General features: G+C 43.3%; 1 protein-coding gene across 2 annotated transcripts in view; it reads right to left on the bottom strand.

Annotated features, from left to right (window-relative positions):
• Window positions 1-19,084, bottom strand: part of ME3 (malic enzyme 3) — a 426,853-nt gene that overhangs the window by 51,459 nt on the left and 356,310 nt on the right. For both annotated transcript variants that reach the window (XM_078658437.1, XM_078658438.1), the window contains exon 9: window positions 3,521-3,618. In XM_078658437.1, coding sequence (XP_078514563.1) covers window positions 3,521-3,618 — 98 coding nt within the window. The remainder of the gene's footprint in view (window positions 1-3,520; window positions 3,619-19,084) is intronic.

Here is a 19,084-nt window from a genome sequence, read left to right as displayed (position 1 = left end):
CTCAATGGGAACCATATTAGTGAGCTCAAAAAGTTTAAAAGATAAAGTAGTCAATTGTGGACCAAACCTGCAGATTGCACACTCACTGGAGAGCCCCTACATCTACTAAACTATTTTACTCATATATATAGTCAGGACTGCTTTGCTCAGTATCAGCTATATTGAATTCCTCCAAGATGACTATTTAGGCCAAGGAGTTGGCAGGAACTCCAGTATCTTTGTGTTACCTTCCAAAAAAACATAAATCTGTGTCATCAGCAAACCCAGTCTTGGAGAAGGCTTTTCATTATTCAAGGCAGATATGAAAACATTTTTGACAAGGCATTTTCTATAAATCCCTCCCTGACACAGTGCTGCATAAAAAAACATTTAAATATAGGCCAATTACCTCAAATGGCTATGAGTCAGTGCCTGCACATGTACAGGTTTATTTAGGATATAAACCATCTCTGACTTCGATCAACTGAGTGGAGGTGATGGATTGGAAAAGTCAGGCTGCTACCTCTTCTGACACTGCACAGAGGAAAGGTGACTGTAGCTAACAAACAATGTCAAAGCCAATAGGTCTTTGCATCGCATGCGAGTCAGCCGAGTGCTTACGATATAAACGTCAAATCTGTTGTACCAAAGGGCATCTGAAAAACAGGTGCTGTAGCAAAATAAAGTAACCCTTCTTTTTCTGTAGCATCTCTTTTACAGATGCTTTTGTCAGCACCTGCTCCCCAGTGCTGAATGGGCCCCGCCCCAACAGATTTCAGATGCAAAATAGTCTCTGATGCAATCCAAAGGAGGTGGAAGGACACTCCTAAACAATCAATAGAAAAATGGTGAGACTAAAATACTCCCATGGGCTGATCCCAGAAAGCATTGACAATGTTTTAAGCTAATGGGTGACAGTTTCAAAGCAGAATGAGCTACTTACTGTAGGAACGAGGCCGATCCAAGCCCTTTAAGGTGAATATAAATTACAAAATGTTCGCTATGCATGGTGCAAGTGCGATAAATGTCAAACCGAAAAAAATCCACATTTGGAACCAAGAACCCCAGGACTGCACATTAACAGTTGCACAAAGCCCTAGGCAGCAGAATATTATTTTACATGAATGTCCTTGAGGTCTAGAATTTAAGAAGCGCAGCTGCGAATTTATTATTAGAGTTGTGTGCAATTATTTTTATGCAAGCACAATCGCTTGAAAACACCGATTCTTGGGCTATGCACATCACGTGTAACTTGTGGTTTTTTTTTTGCCTATGCTAACTGCATAATTTTCTCTCTGAAGGAGAATTGGTTTAAATAGAAAAAATCTTGAAGTAACCGTGAAAGTAGATGATGTGCGATGACGTATGTGCTGTGCCAGCATCTTTCACAGCGTGAATTTAAGAATTTGATCGACTATATATTGGGCTTGATATTTCGAAGGGCGTTTTGTGTGAGAAGAGATACTTTGCCTGTAATTTTTACTGCCCACGGGTAACCCAGAATTTCTGCAATAAGTGTGTTTCTTTTGAGACTATTTATGCAATTTCGTCCAAATCTATTCATTATTTAACTCTTGTTTAATGCAAGGATCATGGTAATGAAGTCAATAAAGGAGTGAAAGACACATCATTATATAGTTTAATTCAAGAAAAATAAAGAAAAGCATTCTTACGAGGATACTTATTGACACTTTAGACCTTTACCATCTCTGAGGGGCATAATACCTGCTGGGATGTCAATCCATCCCAAAAAAGAAAAGATTTTATTGAGATCTGCACACATGTTTTTTACAGAAGAGCTGCAAAACCTCATTATCAAAACAATTACACTAAAAATAAAACCGAGGCGCATTAACTATAAATGTCAATGCGAGCATTTTATAAACAAATCAAGCATGTACAAACAGGAGAGCAGCTGGCGGCACACTCAGACTGATTAGGGTTTGTCCAATTGCATTTATTGACTGTTTTGGGAGAGGGGTGCTAGGATTTTATTAGAATTTCAGATCAGGAGGGGAGCGGGTTCCTTTGCATTGAGATAGGGGTATGTGGGCTAGTATAAATGTATATGAGATTGGCAAGCAAAAGCGGATGCATGTCTTATTTGTATGCTGTTTGTATTTTCAGTATCGTACATTATTAAGTTCATGTTGACAGATTGCAAAATGTAAACTTTAAATGAGGCGGTGCACTTTTTTTATTTAACACAAAAACCGTATAGCCTTTTCACATAGGTTTAATTTCTTTTAGATTTGTAAATTATTAATTTGATAGACTTTATGGATTTACTCAGTACCTCTGCTTGAGGTACAAGCTGCTAATAATAAAAAAAAATGATAATAATGCTAATATTAATATAAAATAATGATAATCGAAATAGGGTGCATTTGAGAGAAGCAGGATTAGCATTTTACATATCCAAGGGTGCAGACAGCATAAGTGTAAGGGGTTGTTCACGACACCTTTCAAAACAATGGTATATACCTGCCTTGAGGCGCACACACCAAACAAGGGGAAGGTAAAGATCATGCATACGGTCCATATGATACTTGTCTTCCCATTGTTTAGGACCAGCGACTAGACAGTCAGATCACAAGTGATGTATTATTTGATTATATATGGGTTAAAGTACTCACTGCCATACATTATAAGGAAATTGCAAGTCACAGAGGAGTTTCAAAATCATATAGCGGAACGAGGCTGAAGGCAGAATTCATTTAGAAGGTCGTGCAACTCTGAGGTAACTTTCAATATCCTCATTATGTATAGTCACATCATCACCTTTCCCACAAACCATTTAAAAACTTGGTGCTCTTTCATATGAAAGAAACAAAATGTTTGGAAACATGAAAAATTAAAAAATCTCCAGAGCAAAAGTAAACATATCAAAAATGATAGATAGTTCTTGCAAAAAAATATTAGAAGCAGTTTAATACAAGTAAGCTCATTTAAACATGCAGAAAAATTCTAACTTATATAACTGCTTAAGGAGTGCAAAAAAAACTTGTTGACATAAATATCTTTCTGCTTGACAACTATAAAAGCAGAGCAGAAGAAAGAAAAGAAACGTTTTGTTCCTTTAAACAGCTACTTTAATTATGCCCCATAACCTGACCTGCTTTTCCCCTTGGGTCTGGCGGCAGGCATTGTAACCTCAGAACTCGACTATAATAATTTTATTACAGTTGAGTTCTGGCGTCATTTCTTTATAATCAGCGACTGAATGCGTCACAAGTGGCCAATTATAAAGAAATTAAAGACCGGTTTTTAAGACGGGGATTGCAGAATCCCGTGCATTATAGGGTATATTCTGTCAGGCCCCTTCAAACTAAATGATAACACAAATACAGCAGGCCAATAATTTGAAACAATAATAGCGGAGTATGGGGTTGATCAGGCTTTTTTTTAGTCTACCAACTTTGATTACGAAAACGTTTATAATGATATGATACAGCTTCTTTAAAAATGCCCTAAAAATGTCTACCTTTTCACAAACAATTAAAGTAAAACGTCTAACAAATACAAAAAAATAATACTGTACCTCCCCAGCGCCTTGGAAAACAAATTTGTGGTCCGAGAGTTTATTCTTTGTTATTCTGAGTGCAGCAAAGATGCCAGCAACAGCGACAGAGGCAGTTCCTACAGCGAAAAAACACAAAGGATTGAGGGGGGAACACCATATGTAAAGACAAATGCTATTCATGGACAATAAGATGCATTTAGATTCCAATCAATTCGGCCCTTTGTCTTAAAAAGTCAAAAGAACCGACTGCTTTTTGAGTACTGGGTTTCTGTTCACTACAATATACATGTTTTCAACACTAATTAATAGGAACAAATGTAGGGCTTGGTTGAACTGGAGCCACGCCTGAAGTTCACCTACCTCGGTCATTAACCCCTTCTCTGCGGGGGTAATTCCCCCGCTGTGCTGGGTGTTGGGGGCGCGCACAGCGCCCCGGTGCGGATGACGAGCTCAGCTCGTCATCAGCCACAGTGCTTGAGCTCGTTCCTTAGAACGCTCAGCACAGCAGGGGAATCAGCCCCACGTGTGAGCGTTCTAACGGCCGTGACAAGCTCAGCTCATCATCAGCACACGAGCACCGTGGCTGATGACGAGCTGAGCTAGTCATCAGCATGGAAGGGGTTAAACCCGTAACTCTTTGATGGTCGAACCTCAGATGGTTCTCGTACGGTACTCCCATGGCCGGACTGCCCATCCGCAAGGAGGCTGCTGGGCGGGGCGTCAGAAGGTCCTCCCTCTTAGGTTGGACCAAGGTAAGACATTTTTCTTACCTTGGACTGGTGGGGAGACTTTGAAAATCCGGCCAGGAAAATAAGAGGGCCACTGACAGGTGTTTCCCAGAAACAAACCTTTGGTTTTATGGTTTGTTGCTCAGAAATTAAAAGAATGCTGGCTGGGTGGATTGACATGGTGCGGCTACCATTATGGGTCTACCATTACATTTATAACCTGCTGCTCTGCAAAAGCACTTTACTCAGGAGGGTCCTCAGCAGCAGCAGCTTGAAATATGGTTATGTGGGAGGGGCAGAGGCGGACATTTTACACCTCGGTGACATGGCAGACCATCTTTGTGTTCAAAAAAACTCCTGCAGTTTATACACTTCACAATGATACTGAGCAAGACTTAAATGTCTTAAGGTTTTTGTTATTCCCTAAGCACCATGATGCGTGTATAACAGGGCAATTTTTGGTTCATGATTCTTATGCAATAAAACAAGGGATCTCATTTTTGCAGTCGGGAAAATTATATATTATTTTTTTTTAAGAAAGAAGTCTGTGCATTACTTTATAAGCATAATCCCTAGTATATAACATCTTTTAGTACCACACTTGTGTGATGTCTATAAATCATGGCATCCGAAAACTAATATATATCCTCCCTTAATTAAAAGTAAAGTTTGTTTTAATAATTACCATTGAAATATGATATACAATATCAAAGTACAGGCATTTATCCATAATAACATATACAGAGAAAAGAAAAACACAGCTGACAAATGAAGGCATGATGTTATCTTGGTAACAGTAAATGCCAATTTGTAATAAGGATGTAGACAAATAAGGTTATGACAAAGTTCTGGCCCTGGTGGACATGCCTAAAGATGTAGAAGATAGAAAGTGGACTTTTTTTCTTTAGAATTGTCTCAAGGAGCCAGTAGGAAAATATGTCTTACAAGTTGATTTGGTGTCGGGTCCAGGGTGTGGAGGTACGGCAACGCCAAGACACTGAGCTATAAAGCCAGACTGGGGCAGCCATTAGACCCGTAGCCAACAACTGACATCCTAGGTGAACCATGCAATTAGCCTCTCAAAATTTATTTTTCAATGTCATTTATTTTTACTTTGATTGTTTTCCTCAAATTTGGGGTCAAGCTGGTTATGGGGCTTCAGGCAACCACCGAGTTCATCTATTAGGTAGGGCCTCACTGGACAGAAATGTTAGCAGACAGGCCACCAGGAAACCAGGATAGCTACCGAGTGCTTTCTCAGATGTGTCAATTTTCCCTAGATCCTATATGAAACATATCATTTGAAAAATTCATGAACAAACTGGTACCTCTTAATGTGCACTGTATGCTGCTATTATTGGCAAAGGGTAACGTCCTACAGAATGGAAAATCTCTCTATTGTGAGACACCAGAAGCGGCATGGGAATGAGCAGCAGATAGGAATGATCCGGCCGACGGGAATTACTTGAGCGATGGTTAGGTCACAACACCTTCAGGGAAAGGGTTCATTGTGGAGGACTTGGTGATTAATCCAGAATGAATAAGGAAGACATGAAGGGTCAAATTGAGATTGAGAAATAATGGATGAGGCCAGTTGCATATGGGAGTATAATGTAGAATGCATACATCAGGCATGAGGACACTGCAAAGTACACCAGAGTATAGCGAAGAGGAGGACATGGCCTCCGAAAGCTAGGTGCACATGGCCGTGTATAACTATTTGGGAAGTGACTTCTTACTCTTGGGTAACAGACACATGACCGACCAAGTAGGAAACCCTAGGATCAGAACCTTCCTCAAATTTCTGATCCCCTACAATTTTGTAAACATCGAAAGACCTGCTCGGCTCCAAATTAATTTTTCTTGTTAAAGGACCACATTATGTTGCATAAGGACTTTACAAAACCAACATAAAGCAATATGGAGCCTTAAAGCTATAGGACCAAAATCATATGAATTCCTTTTCACAAATCTTCAAAGTCAAACGTTGATATGTTATGTGGACAGTGGGGGCGAGTGTGAAGCGGAACAGTTGGGGGAGTGTGTTCCAAGAAGTGCCTAACATATTGGAGACAGCTACTTCTCAGGTGGAAGTATAGGATAGGAGTGGGGTGTTCAGTGGAAAGCTGCATGGTGAAAGAGGGTGAGAGGTGTATTGGCATTTCAACACCAGTCCCTTTGTGTAGCTGTTTTCACTGCAAGCCTCTAGTGTACTGGGGGAGTTTATGCAGAACTAGAAACTGTGATATATGCAACAGAGGAAGAAAACTATGAACAGAAATACCACCATCTGACAACTTCCTAAGGAATACTGAAGAACCACACACGAACCAGGGTGTGCAGAAGCCACAACAGTATTTAGACCACCACGATTCTTGTGTCTGCCACATGGACCTAGACAGCCACACACAATGAACACATCAAGGAAAGGAGGGAGAAGCACAACAATAAGAACACACAGCAGAGCTCAAAATTGACCCAAAAAATGGGTGATCGGGTCTTGACCCTAGCGACCATCCTTGAGTCAAGTTTCAAAGACCTTTTAAAACTCACCCGCTCGCTCTCATGGAAGAAGAGGCACCATAAACTGCCGGGGGACTAAAAGGAAGCTCAGCTAGGGGTGGGCAAAGAATTCCGCTACGCCGACAGAATTAGCTCAATTTTGCCCTCTCCGCAAGGAGTTCCGATAAACTCTGAACTCCGCCCAGGCCTAGACTGGTCTCCAGCGTCTATGACAGCCCAAAAACGTGTACCGAGAGTTAAGGCAGCTCTCCCCATCCAAACCACTAACAGTCAGAGTGCATGCCTCCAGTCACTCCAGCAGTCCCTCTGAGGATCTGGCCGGTGATGAGTATCATGGACAGAAATAGTTCGGCTCACTCAACCTTCCTCGAAGAGTTAGCATGCAGAAGCGAGCAGTTTTCCAATGGAACATACAGTAACAACTAAAAGCACCCCTTCTGACTGTTTATAAGCAGAAATCAAATCAGGACCATTTTTATGTACGTGATCAGCAAAGAATGTTTGCTTGCTGATTTGATATTTCAAAACCATGGGCTCTGTCAGAAGCTCCTTTTAAGAGTCAGGCAGAGACATATGTAAGCACGCACACATGACGCAGGATACTTGAATAAAGGTGAACAGCACTCTGCTGGGGATTCCAACAAACAGGCAACTATTTTAATTTAGAATAAATACGGCTGGGGAACAGTGATGCTAGAGATTGTGCTTTTACGGAAAAAGGACTGTTTGTGATCCTGATCGAAATTCCATAACTCAATTTTCTGACAAATTCTTTAAACACAAAATGAGGAACTTAAAATTCTCAAAATAGATATTTCATGATTCCTTTTAATCAAGGTGAGTATTCCAAAGAAAGTAACACTTCGTTGTTCATGAGACAAACTAGACAGTATGGAACTCCTATTCGATAATTGTATTTTATAAATTTTTCTGTGTTCTATTACCAAATGTGTTATTTTTGAGATGTACTCTTTTACGGCTAGCCACAGCCGAATAAAGATTTTCTGACTGAAACTAGACAGCAACATAGATTGTGTCCATAGCTTTAAGAAAACCGCCTGGTGAAGTCCCTAGCCGACTCTGATAAAACCAGAACCTTAGACATACAGTTTAAAAAGTATTCACTCTGCATTTGAGTATGAAGTGAAAAACAATGGAGAATGGAGAACTCCCAGTTTATGCAAATATTCAATAGAATTTCTTACATAAAAGAATGGTAGGTACTGGAACCACCTTGCGCTTATAACGCTTCGACGCATGATGAGACATTTGACCTTGTACATTACCAGAGTAATGACACTAAATAGCACGGTCTCAAATGACACCAGAGTCAATACAGATAAAACCATGTATAAATCAAAACAAAGACATGCATTTTAGTAGGTTACAAGTGGATGAGGTTCTGTAATGATAAACTCACACAATCAGAGATCCTCAAGACACCATAGTATGTAGATATGATTGTATGACTCTAAACACCCAATTCAGCCAGGTGTTAAGTAAAGCATAGGATGCGAAGTACATTAACATGATTCCTTCTAAGAGCCCTCGAAGTGGCATCTAGTGGCTTCAGCTACGGCCGCCCATAGGGCACCAGTGCTCAGAAAAGATACACAGAGGTGTCATTCTTCAGTACCGCAGGAAGCTTAGTTACTGGAGGAATGAATGAAGGTGGAGGACCCAATGCTGATGAGAGATTGCCATTCCGAGGCGATAGGACAAAGTGGTCAGGATGACCCTGCACCCTTGAATATGCAGGAATAACTGGATTGATTTGGGGCATGACAGATCTACGAAAAGGTAAAAAGAAACAGTTTCTATTTGTCTATCAAGTACTCGGCAAAATGAAACGCAGGGCCTCCCCATGCAGGAGGCAAGCATGCCATTTGTTGAGCCTTTGTATGCTTCTAAAAAGGACACCCAGACCTGGTTACAGATCTCAGGGTTTCATAAGGGTGGAGCCTGTGAGAACTGACTCTTAGTAAGTGTGATCTGATCTTGGGATCCAATGGTAAAATATTTACTGATAAATCAATTCTCAAGGGTAAAAGTGTGTATGTGGTGCATATATTATAGTGCCGCTGTGAGGCATTGGACATAGGCAGTACCATTAGACAACTTTGCCTACATATGGCTGAAAATATTTGTTCAATCAAGGGAAAAGGTGGCAAATATCCAGAGCTCAAAGAGAAAAAACAGTTTCCCATATCAGCAAGCGAAAGGAGGTAAGTCAAGTAGTAAGATGCATGGTAAATGCTCCTCTAGTGGGTCAAACACAAGAAGAGGACGGAAAGGCACTGATCAAGGAGCACGGAACTGAGATGGAAAATAAAGTCATCCAGGCATGAGCAAGGGGCGGACAGAAAGCGCCCTGTATATTGTATTCTAGACAATAGGTCTTCAGCAGCAGGGAGCTATATATATGGGACCGTATCCATGCACCTGCGTCAGTTTTGCTTGCAAAAAAGGAATAGAAGGTTTATTAAAGTTTCGTAATAGTTAAAAAAACATCCCCAATATTACACGTATTGGTTTTGGTGTCTAGCTATGCCCTTCAAGAAAGCAAAAACGAAAATTATAGCACTCAACTTGTCATAATTACAAAGAAGGAGACTTGTTATTTATACTCCTGAGTTTTTCACTCGACTCAAGTACAGCTTGTCTAGACAGATTTGTCTTTCACCAGCCCATATTCTTAATCTAATCTATTCTAATCTGCTCAGGTTTACCACTGCCCGGAACAAATATATGAAGGCTATCCTCTCTGCCAAAGCTGCCCATTTCTCCTCACGCATTCTTAATTCAAACAACAGATCGAAAGACATATTCTCCATATTGACTAATTTAGACAGTGTATGCCCTAGGACCATCCCCACCCAAATCCTCTGTGACTCACTCAAAAACTACTTCATTGAGAAAATCTCGTCTATTAAAGCCAGTCTTCCGAAACTCCCCAATACAGTCGCTCTCGCTACGCTCAACAATAACTGCACTATCAACAGTTTCCCCCCTATCACCTCTGAGACATTTCAAGAGCTCCTCGCTAAAGTCAAATCTGGTGCCCCCTGGGATTGTTGTCCCCCTCACATATTAAAATATTTTTTTCTGCTCTCCCAGACCCTGCTTGTACTTTCCTGAATTACTCCTTATCATCTGGCCAAGTCCCCTCAGCATTCACGGAAGCGACAGTTGTACCGCTTCTGAAAAAACCTGGGGCTGACCCCACATGTATGTCAAACTACCGCCCCATATCCCTATTCCTTATCTAGCAAAGGTGATGGAGGCACACGTAGCCAGATGCTTATGTAATTTTCTGGAGGAATCCAACTATCTAGAGCCCCATCAGACAGGTTTCCGGCTTGCGCACTCGACGGAATCTGTCGTACTTACTGTACTGGACACACTCCGCAACTCCGCAGATAATAACTCCCCCCAGGCCCTGGTGCTCCTGGACGTTTCGGCCGCGTTCGACACGGTGGATCATACTATCTTGATCGACCGTGTCGGCCAGGCCGGCATCCGGGGCACAGCGGCCAGCTGGCTAAGATCCTTTCTGGAGAACAGATCCCAGGCCGTTCGCCTGGGCAACCTGGTAGCCCCTAAACAGAGAATTACTTGCGGTGCCCCACAGGGCTCCTCCCTGTCCCCACACTTGTTTAACATCTACATCTTTCCCCTAATTCAGTCCCTTAGAGACAGGAACGTGACGGTCTTCAACTATGAAGACGATTTACAACTGCTCTTCACGATACAGAACACCGAGAGCTCAATTACCAGCTTTCAGTCTACCATGAGGTTCATCCAATCTTGGATGGACCAAAACCATCTCAAACTAAACCCTGGTAAGACTGTCTGGATACTTACAGGGGACAGTCCTAAGCACTGGGGCCCACATTACTGGCCCCCACATTACTGGCCCTCAGAGATGGGCTCACCACCTTCTCCCTCTCCATCGGCAAAGACACTTGGAGTCGCACTAAATAGCGACCTCTCATTGAAATCTCAGGAGGGTCTTGTGGTTTCCAAGTGTTTTTTCCAACTTAGGAAAATAAGAAAGATACATCGCCTCCTTACACCAGAGGCCCTTACCCAGGTGGTGATAGCCACTGTTCTTTCTCACCTGGATTACGCCAATTCTCTGTACCACGGCATGCCTCTCTACCTGCTGAAGCGACTGCAGATGGTCCAGAACTACGCAGCTAGATTGATTCTGGGCCAACCCAGATGGCAACCTGCCACCCCACTACTTAGGAAACTACACTGGCATCCCATGCTCCAACGCTGCACCTTCGAAGCTGGCTGCATGATCTTCAAATCTTTGCATTGCAAAAGTCCCAAATTTATAAACAACTTGATAGTCAGGCACATCCCTACCCGAAACTTACGTTCAGCCCACCTTTCACTTCTCCATACTCCTTCCTTTAGACGGAAGCGCACAGGAGGCTGCAGATTTGCTACTCTCACTCCTCGTCTTTGGAACTCCTTCCCCCTCGAAATCCGAGCCTGCCTTGACCTCATGAAGTTCAGAAGAGCACTTAAAACCTGGCTCTACATGCAAGCTTACAATTAAAGTTCCTGTTGTGCTACGCACTCTGCCTTTTTCTACAGCGCCATGAAACCAATCGGTGTAAGTGCGCTTTAAGAATCATTTTTAACATTAACATTCACTACGTCTTTACCTCAGTAAGAGTAAAGGGGCCAAGTAACTGGTGAACATGACATAATGTGTTTATTTGTCATTTTTGCGATCTTAGAAGGATGAAAGGCTGAGTGAACCGGTGACCATACAGTCAAACACAGACTCCTGCAGTAGCCACTGGACCACCAGTCCAGGCTAAGCGGTGCTCACTGCATATACTGTGCGACATAAGAGAAGGGCTGATAAACTACCAGAAGGAGAGCGATCTTGTACCTTTTCATAGTGCTTTAAATGGGTAAAAATAAGTGCAGGTACTCATTAAAATAGAGGTGTGGCAAGTGGGCGGGGCTAAGGGCAAAATATAATCATACATAATTACTTCTATACCAGTTGCAGCACATATTAAAACACATGAGGAGTGTGTTTCTGTTAAAAAAAAAAAGAAACACAGATTAACTCCTTACACAAGATAAAAGTCATGATGGCACTTTCACCCGAATGGTCACTCGCACTTGATTCACAGTGCAGGGTCTGTCTAGAGACCCTGTCCTGTTAACACAGCGTGACACACGCCCTCTCAACCCCCTGCAGTTTGGCTCCATTCAAATGGGCGCTGCTGGAATCTTCGTCAGCAAATCTGCAAAAGGCTGCTTCAGCCGTGTTAATTACCAGCTCCTCGGAAGCAGAGTGGCCTCTGCCCTGGAGGAGAGACCTAGCCTGAGCCTGAGCCTGCCGTGCGGTCGATCAGAGTACCGGTACTCTCCCTAGCTCCAGTGAAGTGCCGGTATTGATGGCAAAAAAATTCGGAAGTGCCGGTACTCAGTACCGGCGAGTACCAGCCCATTTAAAGCACTGCCTTTTCAGCAGGGTAGTGACCGTGTGGTCACTGTTCTAGTGTTCAGAGTTGTACGATTGTACCAGCCACTCCCCGAGGGCTGGCTTACACCCCACCCCACACATCACAGGTGTCAGTGGATGTGTGACCCTGCCAATAAAAGGGGCCGGGCGCACATGCCCCGGGCCAGTTCCAGGTACCCTAATACTGCGCCTGCGTGTTCCTTACTACTGTACTTTCAGCAGTAGACAGGCTCGTGGACATGATGGTATTTTGGCTCATGAAAAGGCTAAAGTTTATCATACAGATGCAAGAATGTAACCAGGGCATTAAAAACTACTTTTAATTTACCAAAGCAGTGGATGGAGCACATTGAGAGGCTCTCTGCACCCTCAAAGAGCGCTTCAAACACTCTCAGTTAATGCACAAATAAACATCTCGTGGGTCCCACGAGCATCTCACGTCCTGCTCCGGTGCCTCGCTCGATGATAAAATGCGGCTCACTTCTACCTGGGGTGCTACGATTAGTACCTAATTTGTATATTTGGAAAAATATGGTGAACAACTTCCAAGGAGTCACTAGGTGGCAGTAGCTACACGCTAATCAAACCATGCATGGAGAAGCAGCCCTAAGAACAGGATCCAATTGAGATGTTTACAAAGAACCATGTATATTGTAATACAGTAAGCGATTTCTCTACAAGTGGAGCCACTTTTTTCGTATTTGAATGAAACCTCCTCTATTTACAAGAGAAAGTCTTTTTTAAAGGTAAAAGTTTTTGATATTTTCTCTTTGCTCTCTGTCATTACCAATTACATTCCTTGTAACACACTTACTTGGGTAATATTACGTGTTAAAGTGTTGTGGGCATTCAGTTATCGAAAATAGGGAGTTAACCGAGGAACAGTGGTACTAAATGTAATGAAGATTACCAGTAAGTAATCCAGACAATTAATGTCTGTAGAGCCACAATGCATTGCCCTGCACCATCTGGTTGGGCCCAGTTTTGTACCAGGCACAAGAGCAATGAATAGTTCGCCATGGACAGCGCAGTGTGGGACGGTATTACAGAGTGATGCCAATGAGTGCATACCTCTGCCCAGACTCAGTGACGTGCACGGCAGCCAGTACTTAATTTGTTGAAAGAAATAAGTGCCAGGGCTCTGTCAGGAGGCCACTGCAGCTTCCACCTCACATTGCCCCTGCCATGCTGCCCATCTATAAACCAACACACGCCTTCAAAGTGTGACAATTCAGGCTATTTCAGACCCCCGAAGCTATAGGAATTGCTTGGGCAGAAGGTAACAATTATTCCTTCAATATACATAAAAAATGACTATCTATTGTCGTGGTCACCTCTAAATTAGCCAGACAGCGACACCTTGTGGCAGACTGTCGCAAGCAAAGATGTTGACAATTAAAGTACCACCGGCTCAAATTAAGCACTGACGGCAGCTAGGCAGTAGAGTACCGCCTAAATGTGTTCTTTTACTCCAGGACACAGCCACCAATCATGTTGCGATACGTGGTTGAAACAGGGCACGAGTCTGAGGTACAAGTGGGTACACGGCATCCACACACTCTTTTCACAGGGTGGACGCTGTCCCCCTACTAAGAAGTTGGGACCCACAGAAATATGTTCAACTTGTCCCAGTGTAATTTTAAAACACCGGGACAAGTTCATAAGCTTGCGCAGGGAAACATCCTTTACAACGCAACTTTTACCACGCAGTGCTATTACAACGCAGGTTTTACAACGAAAACCATAACGCATTGCGCTGGGGGCGCTCTAGGATAGGGAATAGATTTAATTTACTATCCAACACCTTCCCTAGAGTCCAAGGGGACTGGAGTTGGAATAGTAAATTAAACTATTCACTATCCAGCACCCCAAAGCGCTATGCGTTGTAAAAACCGCGTTGTAACAGCATGCGTTGTAAAAGCATGCGTTGTAACGTCATACATCCGCTTGCGCACATTGTCTGCTTTGGATTCCCAGCAGCAATGTGCAGGCAGCGAGGGGGCTTTGTTTCCCCCCTCCAGTTGGGCCGAAGTTAAGGGGCCATCAGACCTCCTTTTGATCGAGTATGGGACTGGATGCGTCCTGGAACCTTGAAAATGCACGGGCGAGTAAACAAAAGCACACAGCTTGTTATCTCTTCACAGGTAGTTAAGCGATGCATGCTTTTTACTTTGTTGTATATAAGTGCATGCACTATAAGAATGTCAGATGGGTTGGTCTGTCTCAGTATTTACACAAATCACAATTTAAATAGCACTATTTAATTTCTTTTATAGTGCTACTCATCCCAATGCAGAGTGTTCGAGACTTTGCATAACATACACATTACCGATTCTAAATAAATCATGTAAGTGTGTAAATTAATGTACAAGATGTGTTACAAGAGACAGTCAGGGTTACAAGGTGTAGGAGTCAAACCCCCTTCATAGCTCACTGTGGTCTACTAGAAGGATTATAATGTATTGACTGCAGGTAACAAAATGATCTCTGTGTTCATAGCACTAATCCACTTACCTAGCTACACAAAATAAAAATCTGTGATCTGCATGTTACATGATATGCTTTGCAGGAGACAATATTTAACAAAAATATATATTTTATTGCATTTTCGGTTGGCATATGTTATACCATATACATATCAGAGCATCACTTCCAGTGAGGTCACTTCCTGTGATGCCACGTGGAATGTCACGCGTCGTGACATCATGAGCTTTGATAGAATGTGTCATGATGTCACTTGCATACTGCCTGACTTGGTCAGTCTCCCCACTTCTTTTTTTAGGACTTGTGCCCTGGGTTGAAATGTGAACGCAGGATGTTAAGGAGAGAAGAGGGACGAAGTATCCGGTGGGTCTTTCTAGACCCTTCCAAAGACCTACCTAGAGCACGATGTTGCTAGGGAGAGTCCTGGATGGGTGTCCAATGGGGGCAGATCAGTGCTTAATTTGAGCCGGTGCTTTCCGGTACTCGGCACCAGCACTTAAATGTCAGCACCAGCTCTTATGACAGTCTGCCTAACGAGGGATGAGCACAACACCAATTGTTTATTACTTGAATGCACATTAACAATGACTAATAACTGCCACCCAAGTCATTCCTATATCTTAGGGGTCCTATAATAGTATGAATTATCATACTTGTTATTGTGATGGTTAGTAGTTGACTTGTTATTGTCAACTACTAATATTGAGAGCACTGGCAGGGGCAATGAATGGTGCAACCGCAGTGGCGTCATGATGAGGACCCTGGCACTCATTTTACAAATACAAATTAATAACCCGGAAGTTATACGTCCTGAGGAGAAACAGACATTCATGTCCTAAAAGGTTCGAAACACGTCGACACCAGATAGGTGTCCACTAGATGGGCATACCACGTAATGCTCACTCTTGACTAGGTGTACTTTGATTAGAAAATTAAGCGAGCTAGGTTGGTTTACCCTTTGGACTCAGCCTCTGAATTACAGAACAAAAATGCTAAATGTGTAATCAAAAAGAATCAGAGGCATTGTTTATCTTGAAAGTCACAACTTGTATAGAACATGAGCTGCATATATCATTTATAAATTATATTGAGATTTCTAATGTCATTTGATCACATCTATGTGTTTTGTTGTATTAAGTGTTGTTGTGTCTACAGTGTATGTGCATACACACATTTCAATTGTATTGGCAAAAAAATTTGTGCAAAAAAAGTATGGTTTAAAAAAAATATATATAAAGCAAAAATATATCTGAGAAAGAAAAATAAAATTCAATTTTTTTTCCAAGCAAAGTGTTATGGTCATTTGGTGGTTGGTATAATTGGGATGATTGAAAGAGCATCAGTATTGGCAGTTGTTTGGTAGGTACTGATGAGGAACCTGGCACTTATTATTTTACAAATTAAGCACTGGGGCAGAGGCGGGCGGGACCAGCCATTCTCGCCTCTCTCGACTGCAGATTAGAGGGCTGCTTTCAGAAATGATTGAGCTGAGCTGACACAAACCCATTTATGCCCCATGGCCTCATTCCAGTTGCAGCCTCCTTTGGTGCAGGATGGGTTTAATAAACATCGGATCCAGGTCTGGTTTTGATTTCCAGTCCGGCCATAGGTGCAGGGATTTGGGTACTGGGTCCTCAAGGGGAATACCAGTGCCAAAGAGGGGGCACAACTGTTCTGGCACATGCAGACGCCCTGCGGGGGGTTTTAAATGGAGGGCATGTAACCATCTGCCTGGGTCATGTGACACCCCTGGCTAGTCATGGCAAAGCAACGTTAGGACCAATTCACCTACCTCGCGGACTGCACTCAGAACAGTACAGACACAATCAAGCAAACACCAACGCGCAACTATCTCTTCACCTTAGCAAGGCTGCCAGAGAATGAATGGCTTCATCGACGGACAGGAAGTGGGGAGTGCACCAATAGGAGGGCAGCAAAAGAACAGAAGAGGAAGGACCAGGGCTGGTGCAGTGAGCTAGATTCCATATCCAGAGCCAAAATGCCACACAATAGAGCTGGATCTGCTTTTAAAATACAAAATCCAATGAAAATACATCCCGGAACCACAGAATGGGGAGAGGATGTGGTCCTTCGGCTAGACTGCCGACTTTGGGGCTGAAAACCAAGGTTTGAGCCTCGGGTCGCGTCCACATCCTGTGATTCTGGGCAAATCACTTAATCTCCCCATGCCTGAATGTGTAAAGTAACCGATCCTGTTGTAAAGCGCTCCAATACCTTCGGGTCGAGTTTGCACTATATAAATCTGCAAAAAAATATATATATTCAGGCGCATTTGCCCAACTTACGCCACAATGAACTTCTGCTTCTTCATTCAGTTATAAGCACATTCAAAAGATGCCCATCTCCAAACCTGCGGTCAAGAGAGCGGCCATGATGTCAGTGCCTAGGCCACAGAGAACAGGAAGGAGAGTAGTGGCCGAGCTCGTGCCACGAGCTACTAAAATGTAAACGCTATACAGCGCCAGAAGCAATGTTGTAAGTATGAATGAATGAAGCTCTCTTTATGAAGGTCCTCATTACATACCAAGAATGTCTGTATGGGTGGACAATATTGACAAATGTCCGGGTGGTAATCCCTGGACTGAGATGCAGTACAGACGGTCATCCCTCTCCTGCTGGGTGAGCAGGACGAAGGACCTGCCACCTGGTATTCTTACCTTGTTGGACATTTCCACCTGTTGGTCCACTGGGCAGCTGGGCTGAACTTTCTTCAACAGGCAAACAGACCCCTCCACTGGTCGTCACCCCGAGAGGACACCTCAGTGGTTTCACCCCAGAAGAAGGGTGGGTTCTTGCTAGTATCCCTACATGCAAATGAGTTTCCTGCAAACATGTTAGCAACAGGGTCATCTAATCTTACAAAATCAGCTCTTACTCCACAGCTTCACCCTGCTTCAAAGAAGGGCTCGACCATGCTGCCAGGAATACCCAACCCAACAAATGCACCGGTGGTGATGAGCCGGCTTTCCGTCAGCAGGAATCTCCTGCTGCTGGGAGCCTACATCTGCAGCTGGACCACTTCCCATAGTAAGCAGTAACCACCGCTTGAATTCAGTGATACTCAAAGTACGGCCCGGAGGCCGCGTGTGGCCCTCCTGACCTGTACATGCAGCCCCTGAGCAGCAGCACCGGGCTGCTGTTCACTCGACTCAGCACTATCATTAAAAGATGTTATATTATAGGAAAGCCTTTATTTAAAGGTTAATTGAAGTTAAAGAAAGGAACTAACTAGGTGTCTTGCACGACTTAACCTAGAAACACCTTCCTTTCCATTGTCATCTTGCACCAAAAGTGCCTCCCCACCCCCATGGATCGCCACCCTGCCAGCATCGATGCTGCCCTCGGTCACATCACAGACCAAGCTTGGTGGTCCTTGGCAAAATGTTTGTGAGTACCTTTGGTTGATGCCTTCCCTATTGACAGACGGGAGACTCAGCTGGTTCAGGTAACGAGGGCCTCTATTTTCACGCCCTTGCTCACAATCTTTCAAGTTAATGCCTGAAGTGTGCAGAATGGAGGCACATGGGACCTTGATGGGTTTCTGGTTAAATATGGGAACAATTTCAAAACATTTTCAACAGAACTCTGGCCACATTTATGAGTTGGTCTCATCAAATCTTCAGATTAAAGTTTTTTTCCCCCCATTGATGGGTAGACCACTGTTTGTAGTTAGTACTCTTTGGAAAGCAACAGCATTCTTGCTGCATACTGTGGGTGACCAAACCTTCTATTCCCCCATCCCCACTCTCCGCCAGCCTTTGAATGACTCTCCCAGGGATAGGTCGTCCATCGGCTTTCCCCTGATGGGTATCTAAAAAAAGAAGGCATATTCTAGGTATAGTTTGTCAGCTTTCATTTTGATTCATGGACGAAGAGACAGTGAAACATTTTCATCAATGATTATTTTATTCACTCATGAACCTGCTGGGAGAGGCCGGTCACCAACACATCCTCCTGTCTCCATGCTGGCCAGCTCCCAGCTTTCACATTTCCTTCCTCCCCAATTTTAACCAAACTATAAACACCAAAGAGCGCCAAGCTGCCAAGATACGGAAAATCCGCCAGGGGACAGGATTTCTTGATGACGTTGAGATGGCAAGCTTGAAGGCGAGCACAATGAGTCACTGTATTCTTTTACGTGCAGCTGGGATTCCCCTAGGACAAGGTGTGCCATTACTCACGTCCCCACAATCTCATAAAACACACCGTGTGACTAACTGGAGACAGGAAACCCCTTTTCAACGGAGAATGCCTTTAGACCTGATTTCAATTTACAGCCACGTCGGGCCAGGCGAGTTTAAGACCCGCGCCGAGCCTTACACTGTCACG

The sequence above is a fragment of the Lissotriton helveticus genome, chromosome 8, assembly GCF_964261635.1.
Source record: "Lissotriton helveticus chromosome 8, aLisHel1.1, whole genome shotgun sequence".
In the NCBI taxonomy this organism is placed as follows: Eukaryota; Metazoa; Chordata; class Amphibia; order Caudata; family Salamandridae; genus Lissotriton; species Lissotriton helveticus.
Note: the sequence above shows the minus strand (reverse complement) of the source record. Positions and strands in the feature narration are given on the sequence as shown.